The 27,793-nt window shown below is 50.6% G+C and overlaps 1 protein-coding gene across 1 annotated transcript in view; it reads left to right on the plus strand.

Annotated features, from left to right (window-relative positions):
• Positions 1-27,793, plus strand: part of LOC115531590 (caskin-2) — a 39,638-nt gene that overhangs the window by 8,261 nt on the left and 3,584 nt on the right. The window contains 19 exon segments of the mRNA XM_075074169.1: positions 4,049-4,098; positions 7,489-7,586; positions 7,892-8,040; positions 9,696-9,791; positions 10,003-10,133; positions 10,542-10,650; positions 10,882-10,990; positions 11,462-11,556; positions 13,463-13,580; positions 15,929-16,063; positions 19,577-19,692; positions 20,378-20,444; positions 22,441-22,517; positions 23,436-23,546; positions 24,095-24,196; positions 24,559-24,697; positions 25,049-25,590; positions 25,593-27,415; positions 27,511-27,763. Of these exon segments, the coding sequence (XP_074930270.1) occupies positions 4,049-4,098; positions 7,489-7,586; positions 7,892-8,040; positions 9,696-9,791; positions 10,003-10,133; positions 10,542-10,650; positions 10,882-10,990; positions 11,462-11,556; positions 13,463-13,580; positions 15,929-16,063; positions 19,577-19,692; positions 20,378-20,444; positions 22,441-22,517; positions 23,436-23,546; positions 24,095-24,196; positions 24,559-24,697; positions 25,049-25,590; positions 25,593-27,415; positions 27,511-27,763 (4,320 nt within the window).

A 27,793-nucleotide genomic window follows, 5' to 3' on the forward strand; every position in this document is an offset into this window, starting at 1 on the left:
ATTCTCAATAGAGCAGAGTCAGACTCCGTCTCGCAGTTCTTGTTTCTGGATGTGCTCGTCGGTTGGTGTACATTCATGGTTGGAGAACTACACCGCCCCCTGGTGTCCACGTTAACGTGGCGGGAAAGTGTTAACGCGGGCAGCTCTGTGAAGCGCTGCGTCACGTCTCTTGAGTCCCGACGTGGGTCTTCACAAACGTGTGTTTGAACCCAGCTTTAGGATACAAAATGGAGTAAAGCTAGAGTTTTATCGGGACGTCTATTTAGGGACCCAACCTTGTCATGTTCTTCATGCTCTCAAAAGGGCAGCGCGAGGCTTGGAAGTGGCGCGGGCAGCGACGCTGTGCAGGCTAGTCGAACTGACACTTGGCTCACAGCGATGCTTCTTCTGCTTGTTTTTCTCTTCATCAGATCGCCCTCGAAAAGGTCAACTGTCAGCAGGTTGCAGTGTTTCTTTACTCCGAAGTCAGGGTTATACTTTACTCTGTAGTGTTCATTATACGTGACACGTTCTTTACTCTGTGGTTTTTATTATACTTTACTCTAGATTGTTTATGAGACATCACTGGTCTGTAATGTTTCTGGTGCTTATTATCACATCCGCTACTTCAGAAAGAGAAAATGGAGAAATGGAATTGAAAGCCGTAAGGTGCAATGCCGGTGAACTGAGCGGCTGTTTTCCATCAGCCAGATAAGGCCAACCAGAAACACGCCTTGTACCGCCATCGCTAAGAGCAAGCAAAGGTCGCACAAAAAAGGTCTCCGCAATGGTGGAACAAGCTCCATGCCGATGTCAGGACCGCAGAGTCGCTCACCACCTCCGGCAAAATGTTCTGACAAAGGTACCTATTGTAAGGTACTTTGGGTAAAAGTGACTGATAAATGCCCTTAATGTCAATGTAAATGTAAACAACCCCAAACTCTTCCCTTTCTCTTCCCTGTCTCAATGCAAAACCTTTTGTAGTTAGTGTCAGACGTTGGAATCATCACACAAAACCATCTCATAATCTTTTCTGACTGGCGTGTTTTGTTTTGCACATTGTTGAAAGTGAGTTTGTGTTTGTGTACATCTTTCAACACCCAGCAGGGCCAGCTAATGAACAGTTGTGTTCTTTTCCAGGGAAAACCATTTCACACACCGTATCGCACACGACCGCAACGCAGCAAGACACACTGCGTACTTAATAGACCCCGATGTCAGCTAAAGACCCCCCATTGTTGAGTTGAAGGAGGAGGCATCCATATCCTCGAGAGAGAGAGAGAGAGAGAGAGAGAGAGAGAGAGGAGAGAGAGAGAGAGGAGAGAGAGAGAGGAGAGAGAGAGAGAGAGAAGAGAGAGAGAGAGAGAGAGAGAGGAGAGAGAGAGAGAGAGAGAGAGAGAGAGAGAGAGAGAGAGAGAGAGAGAGGAGGGGACAGTAGTGTGATTGTTCAGACTCGGAATGAAAGGTTTTGAGTTTGGGTGGAAATGCTGCTCACCTTTTTTGTCTAGCCAACTTTCATGACGGAAATAGCGGCCGCTTGAGCTAAACGCTTCAGGTGTGGCAGTGGGATAACGCTCAGTAGGAAGTGAAGGTATTACGGCTCAGTCAAACATTGGAAACCGAGAGAAGGGGGGTGGGAGGTGGGGGGGAGAGAGAGAGAAAGACATTGATTGAGTTGGGGGAGTGTGGTGGGCGTGCAATGTGAGGAATGCCGCTTCGTGTTGTAACTGGAATCTCGTGCTCTGTCTCTCTGTCTCTCTATCGCTCTCTCTCTCTCCTCACCCCATGTTCCACGTCTCCTGTTCTTTTCTTCTACTCAATATCCTCTTTCTTCGCTGTCAGTGAGCATGCTGGCTATGTCCTCGGGCTCCTGATTTCCTTCCGACCCGCCACCCAGTGCATGAAGCGATGGCGGGATATGTTGTTGAGTGAAGTTGGAGGCCTACCTAACCCTAACCCTAAGCCATAATACCTTTACATCCTACTGACATTATACCGTGCCCCCCCCCCCTCCTGCTGTCAATCTCTCTCCATCTTTCTGTCTTTCACACTCACTCTTTATGTCTCTCTCTGTCTGTCTCTCTGTCTCTGTCTATCTCTCTCTATCTTTATGTCTCCGTCTCTCACTCACTCTCACTCACTCACTCACTCACTCACTCAATCACTCACTCACTCACTCACTCACTCACTCACTCACTCACATCAGTTTGTGATATCTCAAGCTGATGTGGGAGAGAAGGGCAGCCATCTTGACTCAGATGAATGGCCCTGTATCCCAGGGCCTGAGCAGTGTGTGTGTGCGCGTCTGTGGGCTTGAGGCCAATGGAATGACGGTAGCTCTGGTTCTAGTGGAATGTCTCTCTGGACATTCACAAGAGACGGACACAACAGACACATTGGATACCCTTCGAGTTAAGTCTGACCAACCTCTGCGTCTACAGTGTGATAAAGTAGGTTTCGGGTAGTCGCTGTAGGCTGTTGCCGGGCGGTGTTGTTGTTGAGTAAACTGCGGTTGGAAGGCCCAACAAGGGTCAAGGGTAGCTGCATTGTTGCAGTAGTTGGTGCTGTCTCCGGTAACATCAGGTGATCAGATGGGCCGTGGTAGTGGGAGTGTAGAGAAGGAATGAGTGAAAGGGGAATGGGGCAGGTGGCGGTCTTTCTGGTCCGTGGTGAGTACCTAGCTGACTCAATTGTTACAAATGTGAATAAGCTGTTATGGATATAAATGGTTATAAAACAACCCATCTTGACACATTTGATATGGGTCGTGAAAATGGCGAAATATCTCTGTCGTACTGTGTTTTAAAAACGTTCTGGGTAGGCAAAGTTTATGAGTACCAACTATTTTTTGTGTTTTTTATTTAGTTGATTTATTAAAAATCATTTGCAAAAAGGTAAACTCATGTTTGACAATTCATCGAAATGCAAATGAGTTGAAACCTCTTATGAAATAACGTAAGACAAAAATAAAAATCTGTACTTCTAACTCTTCAAAGTAAGTAAAAAGGCACAGATGGAGTACATTTATTTTTTGGCTTTTAGTCCAAACTGGAATCTACATCGGTCATGTTAATTTTGTCATAGTAGTTATTTTCATGGGTCTATTAGATGTTGCTATTGTGTACTTGTATCGCTCGCCCTCCCTTCTTGGAAGTTCCTCCAATGGGGCTTGTTCTCCGGAACGTTCCCCTCATTCCGTCCTGAAGATCATAATCCTCCAACAAAACCTTGAATCACTCTCTATCCCAGCAGCATCTAAGCGATAAGAGCTTTAAGTGTTGTTCCCAATCAAACCCCATATGTCTGATATTCGAGCGTGCCCTTAAGAAACACAGCACAACTTAAAACTAAAATAGAAAATCTTCCTGCATCTCTTCTCTTATTCATGCGGGGAGATTATACACGATGTGAGGAGGCTAGGAGGAAGCAGCCTTAGCAAGGGGAGATAGGGTGAGGCTGGACCACTAAGTCACTAAGTACTTCATAGTGCCACAAAGAGTGCTTAAAGGCTACGCTTGTTTGAATTTAGAGCCCAAGTAGGAGAAAAGTATACGACGTATGCTGGTGCTGATGTGAGGAACGTCTGAATTACACTGCCTTCTTCTGCCTCCTATGTGATTTATTTTGGCACCTAATTCGCACTGATTGGCTGAATTGCAAAATATATATTCAGAAGTCCACTATGTATGCTTGTATACTTTACTGATTAAATATAGTGTTTGTAAACAAAGCGTTATGTTGAAGGTACTGCAGGCAGTACCTAATATACTCTATTGATGCGAAGGTGGGGTGAGGGTGGGTGATGCATATATCACCCCAACCTCACCCTTCACCTCGTGACTTTGTCAAGGCTGTCATCCTGAACAAACTCCCGCTCTCTCAGAAAACACACAAGGCTCCTGGCCCAGACAGGAAGAGGAGTGATCTGATTGGACAAAGACTATTGTGTCATTGGAATACCATTCATCTTTTTCCATTGCCCCCCCCCCCCCCCCCTCCCTTTCCTTTCCTTTCCTTCCTTGCTTCCTAAACTTTATGCTCATCGCGATGTTTCCTTTCCTTCCTAGAGTTGCTGGGGTCAACCAAGAGACTCAGTGTCAACTACCAAGACTCAGATGGGTAAGTGTGTGTGTGTGTGTGTGTGTGTGTGTGTGTGTGTGTGTGTGTGTGTGTGTGTGTGTGTGTGTGTGTGTGGTGTGTGTGTGTGTGTGTGTGTGTGTGTGTGTGTGTGTGTGTGGTGGGTCTACAACTTCCCTTGTACTTAAGATGTGTATCCTCATGTTTGCATAACTGTGGTCACACACACACACACACACACACACACACACACACACACACACACACACACACACACACACACACACACACCACACACACCACACACACACACACACACACACACACACACACACACACACACACACACACACACACAGCGCACACACACACACACAGCGCACACACACACACACACACACACACACAGCGCACACACACACACACAGCACACACACTATAGAATGTGGAGACAAGTCCGCAGTGTGGTGGCACGCCTGTGATTGACAGCTCTTCCCGGGTCCCGCCCTAATAACGGGGTGGAAAGTATGTGAGACCGTGCCGGCGTCTCGTGTTTATCTTGCGCCTGAACAGAATGACTCATAACACATGCATTCATACGCAGACCTTACACACTATCGCTATTTCACACACACGCTGTTCCAACACAAACACACACACACACAGCCAGAGCCAGGAAGGCATATACTCATGCACAACACGTATACACATACATACACATACACACTCCTATGCATATACACATTAAAACACACACAGACACACAGATACAAATACGCAGATATACATATACACACACGCACGCACACACACACACAAAATCATGGCAGAAAGTCCCATGAAAACACCTCGAAACAAAGTGTATTTTTTCCTGTTCTTGGAAAACAACAAACGAAATAATGAACACCTCAGAAGAAGCTGCACACTGTTTCCAGCGCCAGCGTGTGATAAAAGTTCAGAGGTATCCGGCTTGGATTTCTGTTCAATATGGCCACAATCCCCAAGACGTTAATGATGTCATACCGATGACTGTACCAGGATTCCCAAAGTTAGATTTCTCTATTGCTATTGTGCGTGTGCTACTGTGCATGTGCTACCCTATCAGAGGCAATCCCATTGTTTGGCATCACCAGTTGTTTTGTCACGAGTTGTTTGTCACGCGTCTGTGCGTCCTGTGATCATACCAAAAACCTTGAAATCAAGATCTCTCGCTCAGCCTGAACCTTCGCACACTCACACGTATGCACTACAGTATAATCCTACACCTATTCTACAAAATATAACAGTAATATACCTCTCCCTTACAGATTCGATTAAGGCTTCAAACAACCTCTGAAAACAACTTCTCTGAGTCACACAAAGGTGTGTGTGTGTGTGTGTGTGTCGCGTGTGTGTGTGTGCGTGTGCGCATGATGAGGGGAGGACGGTAAACAATCATTACATAGCGAGCCATCGCCACCCCTCCAACCACACAGGCTGTAATCCGGCGTACGTGGGTGTTTGTTGTCTTTTTGCACTTTCTCCCCCCCCTCCTCTCTCCCTCATAGATGGGAGGCAGCGGGGGGGGGAGGAAGTGACTGAACCTCCGTTGAAAAGACAAAGTATTGGGGATAGGTAGAGGGTGTGAGAGATGGATTACAAATGGATGGATGGACAGAATGGGGGACGGACGCAGGGTGAATGGGGGAATGGATGGATAGGTCGGTGTATAAAAGGCAGAGACGGACTAAGGTGGGCCGGTCCAGGCAGGCACCACGCACCCTCCTCTCACCCTTTGTGCCCAGAGACGGCCAGCAGGAGAAACTGAATCTGTTCAGGCGGTTAATCCACTTCTGAATTCTGTCCCGTTCTACTCCAGAACACAATGTATCCCAATATAATATAATCTAACATAATGTCATGAGAGCTAACCGATTTATTTTGTTAGCTGAAGCGCAATATCGGAATGCCCGTTCCAATCAACCTTAATATTTTAATCATCTAGTCATGACAATTATATAGAATATTTCCCAAGCAGTGCCATTAGAGCAGACATTACAAAAATAAGTGAAAGAACAAGACATGCAGCCATGGAGAGTAGGTCATATTAAGAATAAAAGCCAGAGATCAAATGGTCACCTATAGGCCTATTCTAGTGGTCAGCCAGGTCAGCGTGCAAGAGGCTTGAGATACAAATCTATTGTTGTTTTTTAACCGCTTTTTATGCCTGTAAAATGTGGACCTTTTTAGACAGTTGTGCGTAACTAGGAGACAAACCTCCAGTGGTTTTCCATCATTCCATCTCCGGGCAAGTGGAGAGGAGGAATCTTAATGGTAGGTTAGCAGCTGGAATAGTACGGGAACCATTCCTTTAAAGCCTTGGCCCTCCACGTCTCAGTAAACTAGTTTTCAGTTGGTTTCTGCTGGAGTCAGGCAATTTTAGTTTTGTTTCACAATACTGAAACGTGCTGAACAACGACAGATCCTCTGTCCACACACAAACACACACCACACGCAAGCACGAACACACACACCAAGCACAAATGCACAAGTGAACACACACACACACACACACCCACACACACACACACACACCACACCACACACACACCCACACACACACACACACACACAACACACACACACACACACACACACACACCAGGATACTTAGTGGATGTCTGTCACTACATCACAATAGTTAGCAGTGGAGCTGAGCTGGGGTGGGGGGGGGGGGGGTCCTATAGTGGTCCTCATCCATGGTGTTTGTAGCTCAGTGAAAAGGTCATAACACACACACACACACACAAACACACACCCCCAGACAGACACACACACACACACAACCCTGATAGATGCATACACTCACCTGACAGACGCACACAAATCCCTGACAGACACACACCCCTGACAGACATACACAGACACACACACACGCATCCCTGACAGATGCACACACATCCCTGAAAGACACACACACAAACCCCTGACAGACGTACACAAACACACACACACACACACACACACACCCCAGACACACACACCCCTAACAGAAACACACACAGCACTGACGACAAACACGCACACATCCCTGAAAGACACACACACACACACACACCCTGACAGACACACACACACACACACACAGACACCCCAGACAGACACAGAACACACACTCAAAAACAGAGCACTGGACATTCTTAACCTGAGGCAAAGTCAAGCGTTGGTCAAAAATGTAGGCATTTTGTTATTTACCATTAATGTCACCTCATCTAATTATCATCTCTCTCTATTCTCTTGCTCTCTCTCTCTCTCTCTCTCTCTCTCTCTCTCCCGCTCTCTCTCGCTCTCGCTCTCTCTCTCGCTCTCTCTCTCTCTCTCTCTCTCTGCTCTCGCTCTCTCTCGCTCTCTCTCTCTCTCTCTCCTCGCTCTCTCTCTCTCTCTCTCGCCCAGCTTCTCTGCCCTGCACCATGCGGCCCTCAGTGGCACCGTGGAGCTGCTGTCTCTGCTGCTCGAGGCCCAGGCCATGGTGGACATCCGGGACGTCAACGGTACCCATCCTACCCCCCCCCCCCCCCCCCCCCCCCCCCCACACACCACCTCACTACCCCCCACACCATACCCCCTACCCCCCACACCACCTCACTACCCCCCACACCCATACCCCTACCCCAAACTACCCCCACCCCTACTCATCACCTCACTACACCCCATACTCTCTCTCACAATTTAATTCAAAATAACTTTATCGGCATGGAAAAAACAAGGTTCAAGTTAGCTAATTCTCTCTCTCTCTCTCTCTCTCTCTCTCTCCCCCCTCCCTCCCTCCCCCCCCCCCCCCCCCCCCCCCCCCCAGGCAGGCTGCGGCCCCTCCACTACGCGGCCTGGCAGGGGAAGGCTGACTCTGTGCTGGTCCTGCTGCGGGGGGGCGCCGCGGTTAACCTAGCGTCCCAGGACGGCCAGGTCCCCCTGCACCTCGCCGCCCAGTACGGGCACTATGAGGTGGTGAGTACGTGCACGTGTAGATGTACACACACACACACACACACCAACATATTCGAGGATGGTTATAATCTTGAATCAAACATTCATATCCCCCTTCCCCTCCCACTATTGATTGTTGTATGTCCCTGCACTATATGTTTTACATACAACATAAGCTTCATGTATGTTGAATTTACTCATAGTACTTAATTGTGTAGCATTAGCTAGCTATCATTGCCGTATACGGAGAATGGGTTAACCTAGCGATTGTTAGTGCTTGCACTTGGTTCTAAGCACATCCTTACTGTACCGACAGCGGTATATTGTTTCACTTTCTTATGACAAATGTACTCATTGAAAGTTGCTTTTCATAAAAGCGTCTGCTAAATGTAAATGTTAAATGTCAATTTAGAACATATCGCCAAGTCTGCCAGGGAGATGGGCATTGTAGTTTTCTTGTCTTTCTGATTCAAACCACAAATCTGTCAGCAATGCACACGCATTCACCAAGCGATGCATTTGTGAATCATGACCGGGCTGTGACACGTTAGATTAGATTAGATACACTTTATTCCTCCCTAAACTGGGTGGTTCACCCGCACGCACGCACACGCACACACACGCAACCACACAACCGCACAGAGACATTCCATGACATCACATTCCAAGGAGCCCGATCACAGCACGGTCAGGACACAACATAAGCAACACGCTGATAAGAAATTTGCTGTCATTGTCCAAAGGGAAAGAACGTGTGAAAACACCAGCGACTACCGGAGCTATCAGAGGACCATTTATGTGTTGGCAATTTGTACAGCGGAAAGGAAGAATTACGTCCTAAAATGCCCAGTAGAAAATCCAGGCAGTATTAGACGGTCTCTCAAAGCAATGGCAGATTCATATTTAACGGTGGACTGTCGTGCTCCAGTTAGGCTGAGAGGATGCATGGAGTCCTTTTGGCTAAGCAAAATTGGGAAAATGTGCAATCCACGGTATTGCTTCATTCCCGCCGGCGTACCAGCTGCTAACCCTCCCAGTGAATATTGCTCCATCGTGGGTCACACCCTCTCTCACCCATAAACGCACAGTCGCCTTATCTCACTCCAGATGTTCTGTATCGGGATGAGAATTGGGACTGGGAACCATGCTGGAGTGTAGCCTTTGCCTTCCTTCTGGTTCTGACCATTTAAACCCTTCCTAGAGTCAGAACTCAGGAGGTGGGGGCCTCCAGAGACAGACTCTATTTTAGAACAGATAATGGATTCTGATTGGTGTTAGAAAACATGTTTAAATGTGCCGAGGTGATGGCTGCTTGATGTGCGACAGATCTGCCATCGCAGAGGCATGCCTGCCTCTCGCGTTCTCCTCCCCCACCCTTGCACCCTTTCTTCTTCTTTGTTATCTCGTGGAATGTTATCGACACACACACGTGCACGCACATGCACACGCACACACACATGCTGTTCCAGGCGTGAGGATGTTTTGGGGTGATTGACATGCATGTGTGCCGCTCCCTGGGAAGATACCAAGTCTTTTGTCCTTTTCGTGTTTGTGTGTGTGTGTGTGTGTGTGTGTGGTGTGTGTGTGTGTGTGTGTGTGTGTGTGTGTGTGTGTGTGTGTGTGTGTGTGTGTGTGTGTGTGTGTGTGGTTGCGTGCGCGTGCGTGCGTGCGTGTAGTCTGAGATGCTACTCCAGCATCAGTCCAACCCATGTCTGATGAACAAGATGAAGAAGACGCCTCTAGACCTGGCCTGTGAGTTCGGCAGAGTCAAGGTGTGTCCGTCTGTCTGTCTGTCAATGCATTCCTGCTATTTATTCTGTGTTCTTTAGCAGATGTAGTCCCGTTCCTACATCAACTTTTACTTTGGAAAACCCATTATTTGAGTTCCTATATGCTAATCTATAGACTTTTTCTGTCGCATATTATCAAGCCAAAATAATTGAGTGTGTGTGTGTGTGTGTGCGTGTGTGTGTGTGTTCACAGGTGGCTCAGCTCCTGCTGAGCAGCAACATGGTCACATCACTGTTGGAGGGGGAGGGGCGGGACCCTCAGGACTCCGCCTCCACCACGCCCCTCCACCTGGCCGCCCGCAACGGACACAGAGACGTCATCAGGTCGGCCATCTTGGTTCCGTTTCGACCTCATCCTGGTTCTAAATGCGAGCTGGGCTGGGGAATCCACGTTCTATACACTATGCCCCCACCCAGCTAGCATGAAGAGCCAAGCTGCCGTTTTGACACCTGCATCGTTACACTCATATTGGAGAACTGGCTTTTTACTAATTTAAGAGAGGAGCTGCTTTGTACACGCGTTGTAAAAAAGAACACTTTCTTTATGGAAACCGAGTTGACGTTGTAGAACGTGATTCCTTTACAACACACGTTACTGATGGTTTCATAGGAGTAGTTTGGTGATTCGCTTGTCACCGTAGCCAGTCGCCACGGCCGCACCCTGCGTGGTGATTGGTGTAAGGTGTGTGAGTGCTGAAGGACATCTTGTGTGTGTGCGTGCGGGGTCTGCAGGTTGCTGCTGAAAGCCGGCATCGACATCAACTGGACCACCAAGGCCGGGACCTCTCTGCATGAGGCCGCCCTCTATGGGAAGACGGAAGTAGTGCGCCTGCTTCTTGACGTGAGTCAACTCGACCGGGAGACAGAGTGACAGAACGAACTTTAGCCAGCGAAATGTTGCAGCATTGGCGTGTTGAAATGTGACAAACGCGGCATCAGACGTGTGTGTCCGGTTTTTCCTGATTGGTTAATCACTTCACGGTATCGTCTTGAACTTTCACTGGAGCGTATCATTTGATAAACGGTAGCTGGATTAGCTGATGGATGTGTCTGTGGCCGTCTCTCTCTGTAGGCGGGCGTCAACGTCAACACGCGCAACACGTACAACCAGACGGCCCTGGACATCGTCAACCAGTTCACCACCAGCGGCGCCAGCACAGAGATCAAGCAGATGCTACGAGGTTCCCTCAGACACCCCTCGACACACCGCAATCAAAAACCCTGCTTGAGCAAGGCCCCGCCCACGCACAACACTAAGGCCCCGCCCACACTGCACTAAACCACCTGCTTCAGCTAGGCCCCCGCCACACCCAACACTAAACACCCTGCTTCAGCTAGGCCCCGCCCACACACTAAACATGAAACACCCTGCCTACAGTCTAGGCCCCACCCACTAAATAATTTAAGGTGGGGCTATATGGCCGTTCAGGCTTTCATTGTCTCCACTCACTACAATCATCTTTGAGGGGAATATTTGATAAAGATTATCTGGCCCATAACAGACAACCCAACAATAGCATGCATTTAACCATTGATGGCAATATTATCCTAGTGTTCTTAACTTGTGCATTTAAGTTGAGGTCCGTGATCGATCTACTGCACAGATGACGGTGGTGAACGTCTGTAACTCTTTTGTTGTCTCTGGGGTCTAGATGCTTCCGGCTCTCTGCAGGTGCGTGCCGTGAAGGACTACTGGAACCTCCACGACCCCACTGCCCTGAACCTGCGGGCAGGGGACCTGGTCGTGGTGAGTGTGTGTGAGTGTGTGTGTGCGTGTGCGTGTGCGCGCGTGTGTGTGTGTGTGTGTGTGTGTGTGGTCGTCTGTGTTGTTGTGGGCATCTATGTGGGTGTTTGTGTGTGTGTGTGTGTGTGTGTGTGTGGTCGTCTGTGTTGTTGTGGGCATCTATGTGGGTGTTGGTCTGTGTGTGGGTGTGGGTGTCTCTGGTTGCATTCATTAGGGGGCCTGATTTTTAGAGTGCAGAGTGACTAGATTAGTGGTTTGGGATCCAGGAGTCTTACGATGTTATAGCACAACATCTGGGGCGGTAACTGCAACTGCAATGGGATGAGTTAAGACTTGTTTCGTTTTTATATCCTTTTTATATTTTACAGAATAAAAACTCTTTCTCACTAGTTGATGATGCTTTTAGAAGGTGATTTGAATGTGTGTGTTAATGCAGGCAAGGCTACACGGTTTACAGACACTTTTTTTGAGTTTAATACCGATGCAATTCAACACCAATTACGCTCTTACAGATGCCAACCTCAAGCAACATGATTGGTCTAAATAAACAGGAAGTGAAAGAAAGGAAACGTACCTCAGAAATTAGACATGAGTCTTAGATATATGTGAGGCTACAAGATCACTTACTCAGACTAGTAGTAGCACTAGATATCGTAACTAAATAAGTTAATTTGATATTAATTAGGTAATTGGTCAAATATTTGTTCCATTGTGGCTTTTCTGTTGGGTGTGGAATAATTTTGTCTGGTTTTAAAGTGTAAATAGTCTGCACACTAACATATTGATGCCTCTGATTAAATTCAACCACTCTCATCTTCAAACTCGGTGCTTCGGTTCTGTTTTCCCTAGCTGCTGTAACTTGTATTATTACGTAGCATCAAACAGATGTATTTAGTTTAACCATGCTCACTTGTTAAGGCTGCTTAATGCTGTGTTCTTAAGATCTGTGATTGTGATTTCCTTAGAATGAGTGTTTCTAAGCTGGAGGCTCTGAGTTGGAATCTCTTTTTGAGTCTTTCCCGTTCTGGATAGTTAGTAGCTCAGCCCCTATTCCTAGGAAGAGGCACGCTGGATCCATGGGGATTAAACGATAGGCTGATGTTGTTCAAGTTAGAAGTGTTCTGGGATGTTCTTCGCCTAATTATGTGTTTCCTTGAACGAGACCATTGTGGGGAAACAGGTTGGAACGTGCCACTGTCAAATCCATCCTCAACACGCGCGCACACGCGCACACGCGCGCGCGCACACACACACACACACACACACACACACACACCACACACACACACACACACACACACACACACACACACACACACACCACACACACACCACACACACACACACACACACACCACACACACACACACACACACACACACACAGAGACACACTGTGGGCCACCGTATGTTCCTAACTCCCTGTGATATTTGTGTTGCTTATCGGACTCTGTTTTAACTTGTAGCTTGACTGTGGTCTTTGGCTATGTCATCGCTGCGACTGGACTCTGAATAGTTTGGCTCTCTTGTTGTGTCTTGCTGTTTATGTAGAAGTGGATTTCAGGAGGACAAAGCCTACTACCCTTAGGCTAGTAGGCTTTAGAAGGATAGGGTTGGGGCATTAGGGTTGGTGTGTGTGTGTGTGTGTGTGTCTGTGTGTGTGTCTTCTTTCTATTTTTATTGTTAATTTGTTAAGCCTCGTCCATATGTGTCATATACTGTTCAGTTGGTGACACTTCTTTTTTTTTTTTTTAACAATTTAAAATTTCAGTGGCATGCCGTGTCATGCAAATATCAAGACCATCTCCCTACGGATGCCTGTTTCAGAAGGCATCAGCGAATCATGTACTGTACATGCATGAGGTCAGACCGCCGGGTTGACCTGAATGTGCTCGTCTGCTCCGTGGCAGGTGCTGGAGCAGCACTCTGACGGTCAGTGGAAGGGCCACGTCCAGGACGGGCAGCGAGGGACGGAGCGCATCGGCTTTTTCCCCCCGTCGGTGGTGGAGGTGCTGAGCAGGAGATCAGGTAACTTCAGCCAGAATCGAACCAACCCTGACCCTATGATACATGGAAATCAAACCAACCCTGACCCTATGATGCATGGAAATCAAACCAACCATAACCCTAAGATTCATGGATAAGTGTGTTCCCACTGCCAAAGATTCTCGTACGGGAAGAAAGTTAAAAAAATAAATAAACAGGTAGTCCAGCTGTGCCCAGCCAATCAACGGTGAGCAAATGCCCAATTAGTCCCTGAACGAGGTAGCTGTGCCGTTACTGACAACGATGCTTTCCCAAAGAGACAACTGTTCTTATACTGGAGCTCATGTTCTCTGTTCTTATTCAATTCGTCTGCACTGTGATGCCCGCTGTTGTCTTTTAGAGGCATTGTACCAACATGACAACATTGTGTTACACCATTAAGTCGTCGGAAGGGAATTTAATGAGGTGATATTCCGTCACAATGTTGGGTTTAAATTATTCAATATCACACCATATTCCTAAAGGACCACATGAACCACAATGGCCGCTTCCTTCTCCACGTTCTTCAATTGGAGCTGAGGGGAATAATTAAATAAACCGTTTCCACGGCGACGACGGTATACATGGTACCCTATTCTCCCGCCCTCTTTAGGATTCTCCCTAGTTCAACACGCTTGCTCTCCATCTTATAATGCCATTACCAGCCTAACACGGCAGTGGCGGTGCTTATCTTTGTCTGCTTTGCCAAAGCCAAGGCTTGTGTTTCCATTGCTGGGGAGCGTTTCAGAGTGGCTGATGCCTGGCCCATGGGGTTGGACCATGTGTCGGCTCCTCCTGACGCCCAGAGCTAGAGCTATACTTAGGGACAAAAAGGCTGGGCGAGGGAAAACAACCTCAGGTCGATATGTGAAGGAGCGCTCCAGGGAATGGATGCTACGTCGTCTGGAGGTCCTTGTTTTGTTGTGTGGTTGCAAATAAAGTTGGGCCGGCTGTAGCTATATGCTAAGTCGTTCTAACCTCATTGACAAAAGGGGATTACCCCCCCCCCCCCCCCCCCCTCCAACCTATACCACACACAGACAAGCAGTCACGCACACGCACACGCACGCACGCACGCACAAAAATCCTACAACGAACACGCACACAACACACTCGCACAGAGACGGGCACAAATGCGCACACGCCGGTACATTAATAGGATTAATGTGGCGCGATTAGGAAGTGTCAGCTCTGTTAAGAGTCTGCAGCGGGCGGCTTTGGTGCCCAGCCGCTCTGTGTGTGCAGCGGGCTCACGTCGGGCGAAGAGAGCGGAGGAGAGGGAGACGTAGTGAGGCAGCGGGAGATGAGCGAAACGGGGTTTGATTTAGCGCCCTATAAGCGTGTGACAGGCCCTTTTCTGCTCCCGGGAGCCAAAGTTAGCTCTGAGAGAGAGAGCGAGGGGGGGGGGGAGAGAGAGAGCGATGGAGGGGGGAGGGAGGGGTGGGGGAGTGTCTGCGTTCAATGATAATGTCACCGTGTCAGCAGACGCGGATCAACACAGAAGCGTTCTGCTGCTGGGGCGTTCTGTCGAGTGAGGCTCTGAGCCTCACTCGACAGAACGCCCCAGCAGCAAAACGCTTCACTGAAGCCCCCTTATGGTAAATGTTCAATGGACTGCATATATATAGCGCTTTTCTAACCAGAGACCCAGTCAAAGCGCTTTACAATAATGCCGAGCATTCACCCATTCATGCACACGTTCACACACCGACGGCGGTGGCAACCATGCAAGGCGACAGCCAGCTCGTCGGGAGCAGTTCGGTTACTGTATGTGTCTTGCTCAGGGACATCTCTGATGGACAGACCTTAAAGGGGCCTGTACATCGCCACGTCAACTCACAAAATGGCTGCCCCCCCCTCCATTTGGGAAGCATAGAAGTGTTACTCATTCGGTTGGAAGTCATGTTTTTTGGGGGTAATTGTTGAGCAATTCGTTGCGTAATGATTTGTCATCATGGGTGAGCCTGTTGTGTTTGAGCTGGCGCTGTGTTTTCTCATGCAAGACTTGGCAAAAACAAAGTTTTGAGTTGCCTAGGTTACGGTTTATTTACCTTGATTCAGGCCTTGGTAGTGCTACAACTCATCATAGGCTTATTGAAGACCTTTTAGACTTTGGGGGTATTTGAGACCTCTTTTCCCAGTAGATGAATACTTGCGTATTCATCTACTGGGATGCGAGATGCAGGTTTTCTGTTGTAGCTCGTGGTTGTGCTTCTTCAGCGACGAAAGGGTTATAGTATATCAACAACACACCATTATGGGACTTGAGTGAGTGAGAACCTAGAACGTGTTCCTCCTCCCGTTAGCAGGCATGTCTCCTCCGGTCTCATCAGCTCCTTCTGTGTCTTCAGGAGGCGGGACCCTTTCCCGCCAGGCCTCGTTGCCATGCCAACGCAAGCACTTCCTGTCTAGAGCTCCCCAAGCTAGCCTGGGCACTGGGCCGCAAAGCCAGGAGTTGATGCGTGCTCTCTGCTACCAGCAAGAAGGTACACACTCGCTCACTCACTCTCTCACTCACTCACTCACTCACTCACTCACTCACTCACTCACTCACTCACTCACTCACTCACTCACTCTCTTTTAAGAACAAGCAGGTACACACTCACTCACTTACTCACTCACTCACTCACTCACTCACTCACTCACTCACTCACTCACTCACTCACTCACTCACTCACTCACACAGACACCTTCTCTCAACTCACTCATGTTGCTTTCCTATTTTCACACGTTATCTTTTCTAACCAAGCTGGATGTTGGTGACCTCCGACCCCCCCCTACCGCCCCCCCTACCCAGAGCCAAAATCGAGGGGTCACCCCTTTCTTCGGGTCCCCTAGTGAGCACAATGTGTACGTGTGTGTGTGTGTGTGTGTGTGTGTGTGTGTGTTAGGTGCTCCACATGGCAGTGAGCTCTCACCTCCAGCTAGTCCCGCTAGTCCCACTGAGGACGTGTGGGTCCTCCGGGTAACCCCCCCACTGGTAAGAGTGTGTGCCCCCCCCCCCCCACCCCAGCCTGTGTGGAGAACACCCTGACCCCCCCCCCCCGACACCCCCTAGCAGCCCCTCTAACCTGCTCCTGACCCTGTACTTATGGCGTTTTTCCACTCACACTTGCCCGTGCCGAGCCGTTCCGTACCGTGCAGATTTGAGCGCCCACTACCGGTTTACGCATGCCGAACGGTGCCGGGGTCGTGACCCCGAGATGCACCATCTCCGAGGTCGGGCCGAAGTGAGCCCGCCCCTCCTCCAAGCCCCGCCTCCAAGCCTCTAAGCGGGCTGAGTTGACGACCCCCGAGGCTGAGGTGACGTCAGCCTATTAGGAGCGAGGAGTTTTCCCGAAAGTTGTGCGGCTATAGACCTATAAAAGTACATTAAACTTTGCATGCGTATGTATATGACGAATCGCCATGTGCGATGAGTTCATCTCGAGTTTGTTTGCCTGATTGAAATGGGTATGCGATGATGTAAGTTTGACGATATTCCCGAAATAGTTTGTTGAAATAGGACCGATTATTTCAGATGGGTCTAATATTTCACACTATAAGATCGCCGATTTCGATATTCAACACGTCTCTTTCCTAAAACCAAGGACATCGTTTGGCACTAGGGAAATAATATCTGTGAAACATTGTCTAATGTTTAAACAGAACTATTATGAAATAAATCGGCTCTCAATGAGCTTTTGAGATTTGGAGTAAAAAAAGGGGAATATTAACGTCAAACTGAATTCATCATCACGAATATCATTATGTGTGTTGCTGTCCATCTGAAACAACTCAAATATATAAACTGTCGAATCAATCCGACTTTAGACTAGGCTATAATATAAAAGTAAATAGGCAGTAAAAGGGTAGGGTCATCACTCAAGACAAGTGCGTGTCGCCGTCCTTGCGCGTGGACTGAGCCGGGGCCGTGCAGTATAGTGGAAAAACGCCATTAGTAGCTCTGTAGTCTAGACCAGCTGGCAATGTTGACAATGGAACCTAATCAGAGTCACCATCATTCATATCAGAATCACAATCACAATTATTGTAATTAAATAGTGCACTTTGAGGCACTCGGAGTACTGCATACTGTGTGTGTGTGTGTGTGGGTGTGGGTGTAGGTGTGTGTGTGGGTGAATTGGGTGGGTGGGTGGATGTGTGGGTGGTGGATTCACAGCAACCAGTATGCGTCAGAACGCTCACTACACACACTGACTGACTGACTGACTGACTGACTGACTGTGACTGACTGACTGACTGACTGACTGACTGACTGACTGACTGACTGCTGACTGGCCATCATCAAGGTCTAAGTCGCGGGGACGGCAGTCCATGGAGTGAGAGGGACACGAAGCTCCCCAAGGCTTTTTTGGGTTGCAGTGGCGTGTGTGTGTGTGTGTGTGTGTGTGTGTGTGTGTGTGTGTGTGTGTGTGTGTGTGTGTGTGTGTGTGTGTGTGTGTGTGTGTGTGTGTGTGTGTGTGTGTGTGTGTGTGTGTGTGTGTGTGTGTGTGGCATGGCTTTGCCATGCTCTGTGTGGAGCTATCATCTCCAGTCCCTCCTATTCCCATTCTTCCTCGTGTAAAGGAGCAGCCTTCTCAGGGCAGCAGTCGGTCAAAGCGTTTAACACAGATCAACACCCTGGACTGGCCTAAAAGCCAGACGCTCCTCCCCCACAGCAACTATGATTAACCTCACCCCCCTGCTGTTTCTAATACCCCCCCAATAAGCTGTGTGTCTCTTAATTCACAGCTTTGCTCCACCCAGTGGGGGGGTGGGGACAGAGTTAACCCTACGATGCTCCCCTCTCTGCCTTAAAGACTTGGCCTGTTTTCCTATGGCTTTCCAGCCGAGCGCTGAACTCTCTGTTCCCTAACCAAACCTTAATACCGCTTACCGAAGATGAAAAGTGATCAAGTGGGTTACATTGTAGTGCTATGGATTGATAACCCTGGGCCCAATCTCCACTCAACTGCACAAAGTTGTAAAAACCTAGAATAAGATCAAATCAAATTAAACTCAAATCGCCCTCTATGGGTCATCGACCGTGCCACTACATGAGTCACCTGCTTTGGGTAACCAGGTAACCTTACCAGGAAAACAGCCAGGCCCGGACAGCAAGAAAGCCCCTCCCTGAATGAAAAAAAGCCAGTATCAGATGTCAGCCAGAAGGCATTTCATACAGGTTGATAGTGGGCGGGGCCTAGCTCAAACAGGGTTTCTGGTTTTCCTTCAACAGGCTCGGTAGCTTTAAAACTGATTCATGTGCCAAAGTGAGGAGTGTATAAACACAATGTGGGTTGTGTTAATATGTGATCCTTCACTTCAAGAGGTTATGCTACAATACGGCTTTCTGATATCCACCTCTTATGTGGATGGCCAAACACAAGATAGAGGTTGTTAGAAGTCAAACTCAGCAGCACAGTATCATGATGGGAGTGTAGTAACTGGATTTGCATGTTGATTTGTAATGCACTACACTGTCTTTGATGTCTCTGTCCTCGGGGCGAGAACAATGTGTGATTTTTGGTTATGACAGTGCTGTCACCTGCTTGCGTTCACCCTTCCAGTGTGGCTCCAGGACCTGCATATGAATTAGGAATGTGTTGCAGTAGACGTTAGTGTTTAGTGCTGCAGTGTTTTAGTTTGTTGGAACACTCAAGCTGCGAAAGAAAGATGCCTTGTTACGATGAGTGAGAATAAACTGTTTATTCCCTCAGAGCTGACGAACCAAACAACCAGGAGACACACGGTGATCATCACAGCCATTTGACAAGTTAATGAGTCTCTCTCTCTCTCTCTCTCTCTCTCTCTCTCTCTCTCTCTCTCTCTCTCTCTCTCTCTCTCTCTCTCTCTCTCTCTCTCTCTCTCTCTCTCTCTCTCTCTCTCTCTCTCTCTCTCTCTCTCTCTCTCTCTCTCTCTCTCTCTCTCTCTCTCTCTCTCTCTCTCTCTCTCTCTCTCTCTCTCTCTCTCTCTCTCTCTCTCCCTCCCTCCCTCCCTCCCTCCCTCCCTCCCAGGTGATGACAGGAACAGTGTTGGGAGCTCCAGCAGTGTGGGCAGCAGCCGTAGCGCCGGCAGCGGCCAGAGCTCCGAGAACTCCAAGCACAGCAGCTCCCATGGGCGGGAGAGAAAGGTCAGCTCCGGCCTCCAGACGTCTCCATGGAAACGCTAAATAAACAAATCAACGTTTAAACAAAATGCACAATGTGAAAGATGGCGGTGGTGGAGCGAGTTTAGGCCTGCTGCGTTCAAATGTGACACCCTCCAAATATAAATATCTACTCACACACGTCACACACTCTTTAATAGATACACATTTCGACTCTAAGGCGACGCATCTTCCCCGTTACTGTGATGGTACTGCGCTATGTACCATGTCCAGTACCGAAGGAGGACACTAAATAAACCCAGTGAACCGACTCTGCGTCTTATCAGTCGTTTCGATTGGCCGGAGAAGTACACTTAACCCGTTAAACGACGCCCACCTTTCCCGATCAGCGATGAGGTAATAATCGGTGGCAAACGATCCGAAACATGTAAATACCCGATAATGCAGGGACATAATGATTCTATCCGCGAGGTACATCGTATTGAGCGGATAAACACTTTCAGCACAAACTTATGTGAACATAACATCAAACATCATCGGTGTCTGAATGGTATGAAGCTGTGGCTCCTGGACACAAACACATCGGATGTCTTTTATGCTTGAGCCCTGGAAAGTGCAATATAATGATTTGTCAATGTTGTTAACTACTACTTCATTTTGTTCTTTCATGAGTTGTGTTTGATGGGTCCATTCCTATTTTGTTGTGTAGCTGGCTCCCTCTGCTGGTGAAACAGGAGACTCACACCACACCACGCACCAAGACGACAGCTCCACAGGTGAGTGCAGGGTTCACAATGTCAGTTCATTATTGGTCTCACAAACAGGTAAGGGGTAGCCTTCTATCTGTAGGACACTTGCCTGTGTTTAAGAGAACATTAATCTATCCGCCCAATCTCAGGAGAGGCAGGAGGTTGGTGAAGACTATACCCACTGGGAGTGGGAGTAACACACACTCCTTCATTTTCAATTGAAACAACACAGTAGCAGTTTGTAGAGCATTCCATGTCTACTACATCCACAGACTGCTTGCATTGTGTGTCCTCATGGCTTCCAGACTACAGGAAATGAGACAATATTGTCTACACTACACATACCTGGGAATACCCATAACCAATCAAAAAAACGGTTATATCGGTTATCTGCTCACAAAGAGCTAGTATTTGTGTGTGTGTGTGTGTGTCCTCTTTAAGAGAAGAAACAAGCCATCGCTCTATAAGGACAGACGAGGCCAGAGCAAGCCAGGACACGGCCCAAGATATGTTCATTACTGTGGACCCTTGGGCTCAGTGTGTGTGTGTGTGTGTGTGTGTGTGTGTGTGTGTGTGTGTGTGTGTGGTGTGTGTGTGTGTGTGTGTGTGTGTGTGTTTTGAGGAGGGGTGTTGACTCAGAGGAGGTTATGAGGTTGGGGGAGGAGTCTGTGTGTGTGTGTGTGTGTGTATTTATTTTTTGGTTGAAAAAAGGAAAAGCACATAGAGGAGAGTTGAACCACAGAACAAGGAGCAAGATAAAGAGAGAGAGGAGACGATTGACCACTGAGAGATATCTGCTCTGCTAGCACTCTGTCCGCGATGTTGGGTAGGTGTGTGGAGGTGTGAGGGAAGGAGGGGGGGGGGGGGAGACAGAGAGAGATGAGATGAGATGCAAAACAGAGGGAGACACATCGATTTTGATCTCCCTGACTGGTGAGTTTATTATAGCGACCATAGGATGACGAATCTTGTTTTGTTGAACATCTGGAATGGTCAAATGACCAGTGAGGTGTGTGTGTGTGTGTGTGTGTGTGTGTGTGTGTGTGTGTGTGTGTGTGTGTGTGTGTGTGTGTGTGTGTGTGTGTGTGTGTGTGTGTGTGTGTGTGTGTGTGTGTTATTTAAACCTCAGTTTTTTCAGACAAGCTTTGAATTTGATATATTGTCTTCATCTCTCTGTCTCCTTCTGCTTTTGCTCTGTCTCTCTGTCTCTCATTCTGTCTCTCATTCTGTCTCTCACGCTGTCTCTCATTCTGTCTCTCACTCTCTCTCATCTGCCTCTCTTACCTGTCTCTCTTACCTGTCTCTACCCTTCCGCCGCTGGGCCTTAATAACTATTCTCTATGTGTCTAAACTCTTTACGCCCCTGGGCCTAAATAACTCTTCTCTAGATGTCTAAACCTCTTAATTCTCCAGGTAACCGATACCTCTTCTTCAGGGTTTGAAGCATGGCAGCCTCCCTCCATGAAACTCACTTTAAAACAAGAACTCAGAAATGGTTAGACATGTAGAAAATGTTCACGCGAAAAAACAAACACTTGAGTATAGGTGTGATTGATTGGACAGAAGACTTGTGGGAGAGGGTTATCAAAGACAAACCCCAGGGCAAGAGAGGGTGAGGGGGAGAGAGAGAGAGGGAGAGAAAAAGTCTGGTGCCTCAGCTTTGTACTTTCTGTGTGCTCTTGGCTGTCTGACGTCTGTCTCTCGGCAGTCCGTTGGATTCTGCGTGTTTTGTAGCATTCTATTTCGGCCCCAATGATTCGGGTGGCGAATTGTGAGAGAAGCGGTCAATAACACAATGGAATTTAAATTCCAGAAAGCCGATTGTGACACTGATTGTCGCAATCCTTCTCAGTATCCATACAAACCACTTGCTGTGAGTGTTCTACATAAGGGTTCGATGATTTAGGCAGTTTAACCCTGTTGTCAGAGTAAGTGTGTTTGAGTTTGCACACTTGACGTGGATGAAGGTGTTGTCTCGGCCGGTGACTGGAGGTTGGGTCATGGACTCTTGTTTGTCTTCCAGGAGGAGTCCCCCGCCGACCGGCCAACGGAGTCCCTCAGCTGGGCTTCATGAGGCCGGAGCAGCTGCTGGAGGGCAGGGTGGGTGACGGCAGGACCACTGATGTACTGCTGATTGGGTGTCACATACTGTCACGTACTGGTTAATTAATGTCACATACTGTCACGTACTGGTGAATTAATGTCACATACTGTCACATACTGGTGAATTAATGTCACATACTGGTGAATAAATGTCACATACTGTCACATACTAGTGATATACTACTGATTTATTGTGATAAATACTGGCACATGCTACTGATATAACGTCATACATACTGTCACATACTACTGATATACTACTTATTTACTGCCATCTACATTGTCACATACTACTGATATACTGTCACATATACTGTCGCATAGCACTGATATACTGTCGAATATACTGTCACATACTACTGATATAGTGTCGTATATACTGTCAAATACTACTGATATACTGTCGTATATACTGTCACATACTACTGATATACTGTCATATATACTGTCGCATAGCACTGATATACTGTCGAATATACTGTCACATACTACTGATATAGTGTCGTATATACTGTCAAATACTACTGATAAGCTGTTGCATATACTGTCACATACTACTGATAAACTTTCATTTATACTGTCACATACTCCTTATAAACTGTCCCATTGAAATGTCAGGCCTACTGATTTACTGTCATCTACAAGGTCACATTCTACTGAAGCACTCTCGTATATACTGTCACATTCTACTGAAGCACTCTCGTACTATATACTGTCACATACTACAGATAAACGGTCCCATTGACAATGTCAGGCCTACTGATTGACTGATATACCGTCATAAAGTTGAAAAGTCCGGCCTTCATGATTCATGGGGTGTGTTACGAGCTGGCGTGTGTATCGGATAATTAGTTTTGTTTGCAGTAGTATTACTGCAGTATTACTAGAGTTGTACTAAACACACTCTCCTCCCAGGACTCTGAGGCCATCTACCAGTGGCTGCAGCAGTTCCAGCTGGAGCAGTACACGGCCAACTTCGTAACCGCGGGCTACGACGTGCCCACCATCAGCAGGATGACCCCCGAGGTGGGTGGGTGGTGGTGGGTGTGTGTGTGTGTGTGTGTGTGGGTGTGTGTGTGGTGTGTGTGTGTGTGTGTGTGTGTGTGTGTGTGTGTGGTGTGTGTGTGTGTGTGTGTGTGTGTGTGTGTGTGTGTGTGTGTGTGGTCACACGGGACATGTAACCCATCTATTCGTTCGTTGTACCGCGATGAACGGAATGCTAAAACGTCGCATCCCTCAAGCCATAATAATAATTTATAAAGAAGATTGTGTTTTTTATTTATTTTATTTGTTACTCTATACCAACTCTCTAACTGTGCAAGCCATTATAAGCATAATAAATGATTTTTTTAATCATTTTAAGAAATGTACCCTATGCTCACTCAAACTTTGCCAGAGGTTACATTTCAGCACAGCTTTTTAATTCTAGCTGCATGTGCTAGCGCAGAGTCCTGGTTCACGGCAGAGGACAGCTGGAGTCATGACGTCCCTCACTCCTCCAGTCCTCCTCTCAGGGCTGTGGGGGGGGGGTCTCTCCGACCCCCTCCTCACCGTGTCCTATTCTCACCCCCCAGGACCTGACGGCCATCGGGGTGACCAAGCCTGGCCACCGCAAGAAGATCTCCAGTGAGGTGGTCCGACTGAGCGTCCCCGAGTGGCTGCCCGACTACATCCCTGTAAGAGACTCACTCGGTGGTGGTGGGGGGGGGGGGTCTCCGAATCAGAGACGATACTTTGGTTCAGTGGGTAGGGCGCTGTGCACTCAGAAAGGCTGTGTAGCAAACTATGGCATTGGAAGCAGAGTGTGTGTAAAATGATGAATTTTTACTATTTTAAAATGTCTTATAAACTGATTGCAATAATGTAAACACGCAAAGGCAAACCTAAGATAAAAGGAACAATGTTTTAATGAATTAATAAAAGAATACATTATTTTGTGGAAGTTGTCAATCGATTCAGAATCCCCTCTTTAGTCCACCGCTGTGTCTTTGAGTACTGTATGTTTTTTCATTTTGAAACCCGTCTTCCTTGGTTCCAGGCGGAGCTGGGGGAGTGGCTGGGTGTGATCGGGCTGCCCCAGTACCAGAAGAGGCTCTGTGAGAACGGCTACGACTCCATCCCCATCGTCAAGGACATCACCTGGGAGGACCTGCAGGAGATAGGCATCACCAAGCTGGGTAGGTCCTGGTCTGTCTGGGTAGGTCCTGGTCTGTCTGGGTAGGCCCTCATCTGGGTAGGCTCTGGTCTGTCTGGGTAGGCTCTGCCCTGTCTGGGTAGGTCCTAGTCTGTCTGGGTAGGCCCTGATCTGTCTGGTTGGCTCTGGTCTGTCATTATTGAAATATTGACATGTTATTTTTTTTATTTCTTATTCTTTGTCTTGATAAGATGATTAAAGATGATTTTGTAGTTGTATCTTCGTACAACAGCGATTCTTAAAACACGGGTTGGGACCAAAACATGTTGATTCATTTGTGTGAAGCCCCCGTGCGGTGTCCTCCACGGTGACCAGCGACGCGTTGCCTCCCCAGGGCACCAGAAGAAGCTGATGCTGGCGGTGAAGCGCCTCAGCGACCTGCAGCGGGGCCGTCACCCGGGCAACCAGGCGGGGGGCGGGACCCTCCAGAGGAACCCCGCTGCCGCCGCGCGGGAGCTGCTGGCCATCGAGCACAGTGGCCACCGGTCCCCCGACAGCCCCTCGCCGCGCGCCCCCAGGGCCCTGGCCTCCTTCCAGGACAGCGAGCTGAGCGCCGAGCTGCAGAGCGCCATGACGGGCCGGGCGGCGCCGGGGGGGCTGGTGGGGGGCGAGGCCTTCGCCCTCCGGTCGGCGGCGCTCATGTCCGACAGCCTGGAGAGCATCGGGACGCGGTCCCGCGGGTCGGGGAATTCCGGGAATTCCAATTCCGGGAATCCCCATGCGGGGATCCCTGCGGACGCCCGGGCGCTGGCGCTGGTGTTGCCCGGCGCCGCGCGGCTCTCCCAGGAGGCCCTGGAGAGCGGGGGGGGAGGGGGAGGTGGCCGGGGGGAGGGGACAGCCCGGGGAGGCGGAGCCACACCCCCACCCGGCTGAACTACGTCCCGCTCACGCCCCCGCTCACCCCCAGCAAGATGCCCCGCTTCGCCCTCCCGGGGGGGGACCCCAGGGGCAGGGCGGTGCTCTACCAGCCCGTCTCCACCCCCCCCTCCCCCGGACCCCCGGCCTCACCCGCTCCCCAGGCTTCCTCCGGACCCCAGGCCTTCAGCTACCTCCAGCCCCAAGGAGCGCCCGCGGGAACGCTCAGGGGAGCGCCCGGGCAGGGGGCCGGGGGAGGGGCTGGAGGCGTGGCCGGGGGAGGGGCCGGGGGAGGGGGCGGGGGCGGGGCCGGGGGAGGGGCCGGCGGTCCAACCAGGCTCTTCAAGCCCCTGGCCGGTGCGGTCCAGCTCCCGGGCCCCCGCCCCGGTCAGATGGTGCCCCAGCCGGGCCACCGGCACCAGGCCGTGGTCCGGCGGGATGCGGCCAAGACGCGCTCCCAGAGCCTGACGCGCTACGCCCCGTCGGACGGCGACCACGGCGACGAGGGCCTCCACCGTCTCCACGACAACCACCTGACCCGGGTCCCATGCTCCTCCTCCTCCTCCTCCACCACCCCCTCCTCCTCCTCCGTGCCGTCGTACGCCACGCTGGGGCGCCGCGGGGGGCGTGGCGCCCCGCCCGCAGAGAGTGAAGAGCGGCCCAAGCTCAACCGCAGCCAATCCTTCGCCGTGCGCTCCCGCCGCAAGGGTCCGCCCCCGCCCCCGCCCAAGAGGATGAGCTCGGTCACCGTCGGCCCGGGGGCGGAGCTTAGCTTGTTTGATGGGGCGGAGCCTGGCCTGTTTGTCGGGACGGAGTCCAACTCGTCGCTGGTGGCGCAGGCGGAGGGAGAGATTGTGCGTACCGTTCGGAGCATCGCCGCCCGGCTAGAGGGAGGGGGCGGGGCCAGACCTGAGGGTGGAGGCGTGGCCAGGCTGGAGGGAGGGGGCGTGGCCAGGCTGGAGGGAGGGGGCGTGACCAGGCCTGAGGGAGGAGGCGGGGCCAGGCCTGAGGGAGGGGGCGGGGCCAAGCTGGAGGGAGGAGGCGTGGCCAGGCTGGAGGGAGGCGGTCTGGCCAGGCTGGAGGGAGGAGGCGTGGCCAGGCTGGAGGGAGGGGTCGTGGCCAGGCTGGAGGGAGGAGGCGTTGCCAGGCTGGAGGGAGGAGGCGGGGCAAGTCCCTCCAGGAGGAGGGACGTCCCGCCCCCCCGTGAGACACTGAGCCCCCAGATGTCCCCACGCCACCCCCACCACCACCACCCCTTAGTGGAGCCCTCTACAGCTGGCCCCACCCTGGGTCTCCAGCTCCGGAGGGTGGCCAGCGAGAGAGTGCAGGGTGGGAGTGAGAGAAGGGCAGAGAGAGGGGGAGGCAGGGAGGGAGCGGGGGAGGACAGGGAGGGAGGGAGGAGGAGCGCCACGAACACGGCCAGCGCCGCCGACACGATCGCCAGGAACGCCAGCCCTGCTCCCGTCGGCTCCCCGAGGCGGAGCGCCGGCCTCGGCCTCCCCTTCGCGGAGGAGGGCAACCTCACCATCAGGCAGCGGCCCCGGCTGGCGTCGGGGTCCAGGCAGGACTCGGACCCCGAGGCCGCGGCCCCTCCGTCGGAAGGCCCGGCGCGGAGCCCACCCAAGACCCTGGACCTCCCGGAGTTCAACCTCAAAGAGTCGGACACCGTCAAGAGGCGGCCCAAGTACCGAGACCGGACGGGCAGACGCCGGAGGGGCCGGTCACGCCCACCGATGGCTCGGAGGGCGGGGCCTCGCCCACGATTGGCTTCGGCTTCGGCGGCGGCGGCGGCGGCGGCGGCGGCGGCGGCGGCGGTGGCGGCGGCGGCGGCCAGCAGCAACCGGGGATGATCTTCCAGAGAGTGGGCTCCACAGGGAGAGGACCTCCCGTCTCCAGCAAACCTTCCAGCCTGAGGACGCCGGCCTCCCCGGGCCCGCCCAGACCCCCCGGCGGTGGCGGCGCCGTCTCGCCGCGCCGCACGTCCATCCCCACGCTCACCAGCGTTCAGGTGCACACGGTCTCGCCGCAGCTCGGCGCCCAGCTCCAGTCCTACGGGGGGGCCGCCGCCGCCCCGAGACCCGCCGGGCCGGCCCCGCCTGTGAGGCCCCCCGGGCAGCAGCAGGACGCCGCCGCCGCCGCCGCCGCGGCCGGCAGAGGGCCTTGTCCCGACTGCCCCAGCTCGGCACCGCCACAGGTAACCATGGTTACAGACATGGGGTCCATG

Source organism: Gadus morhua, chromosome 18 (assembly GCF_902167405.1).
Source record: "Gadus morhua chromosome 18, gadMor3.0, whole genome shotgun sequence".
NCBI classification, from domain to species: domain Eukaryota; kingdom Metazoa; phylum Chordata; class Actinopteri; order Gadiformes; family Gadidae; genus Gadus; species Gadus morhua.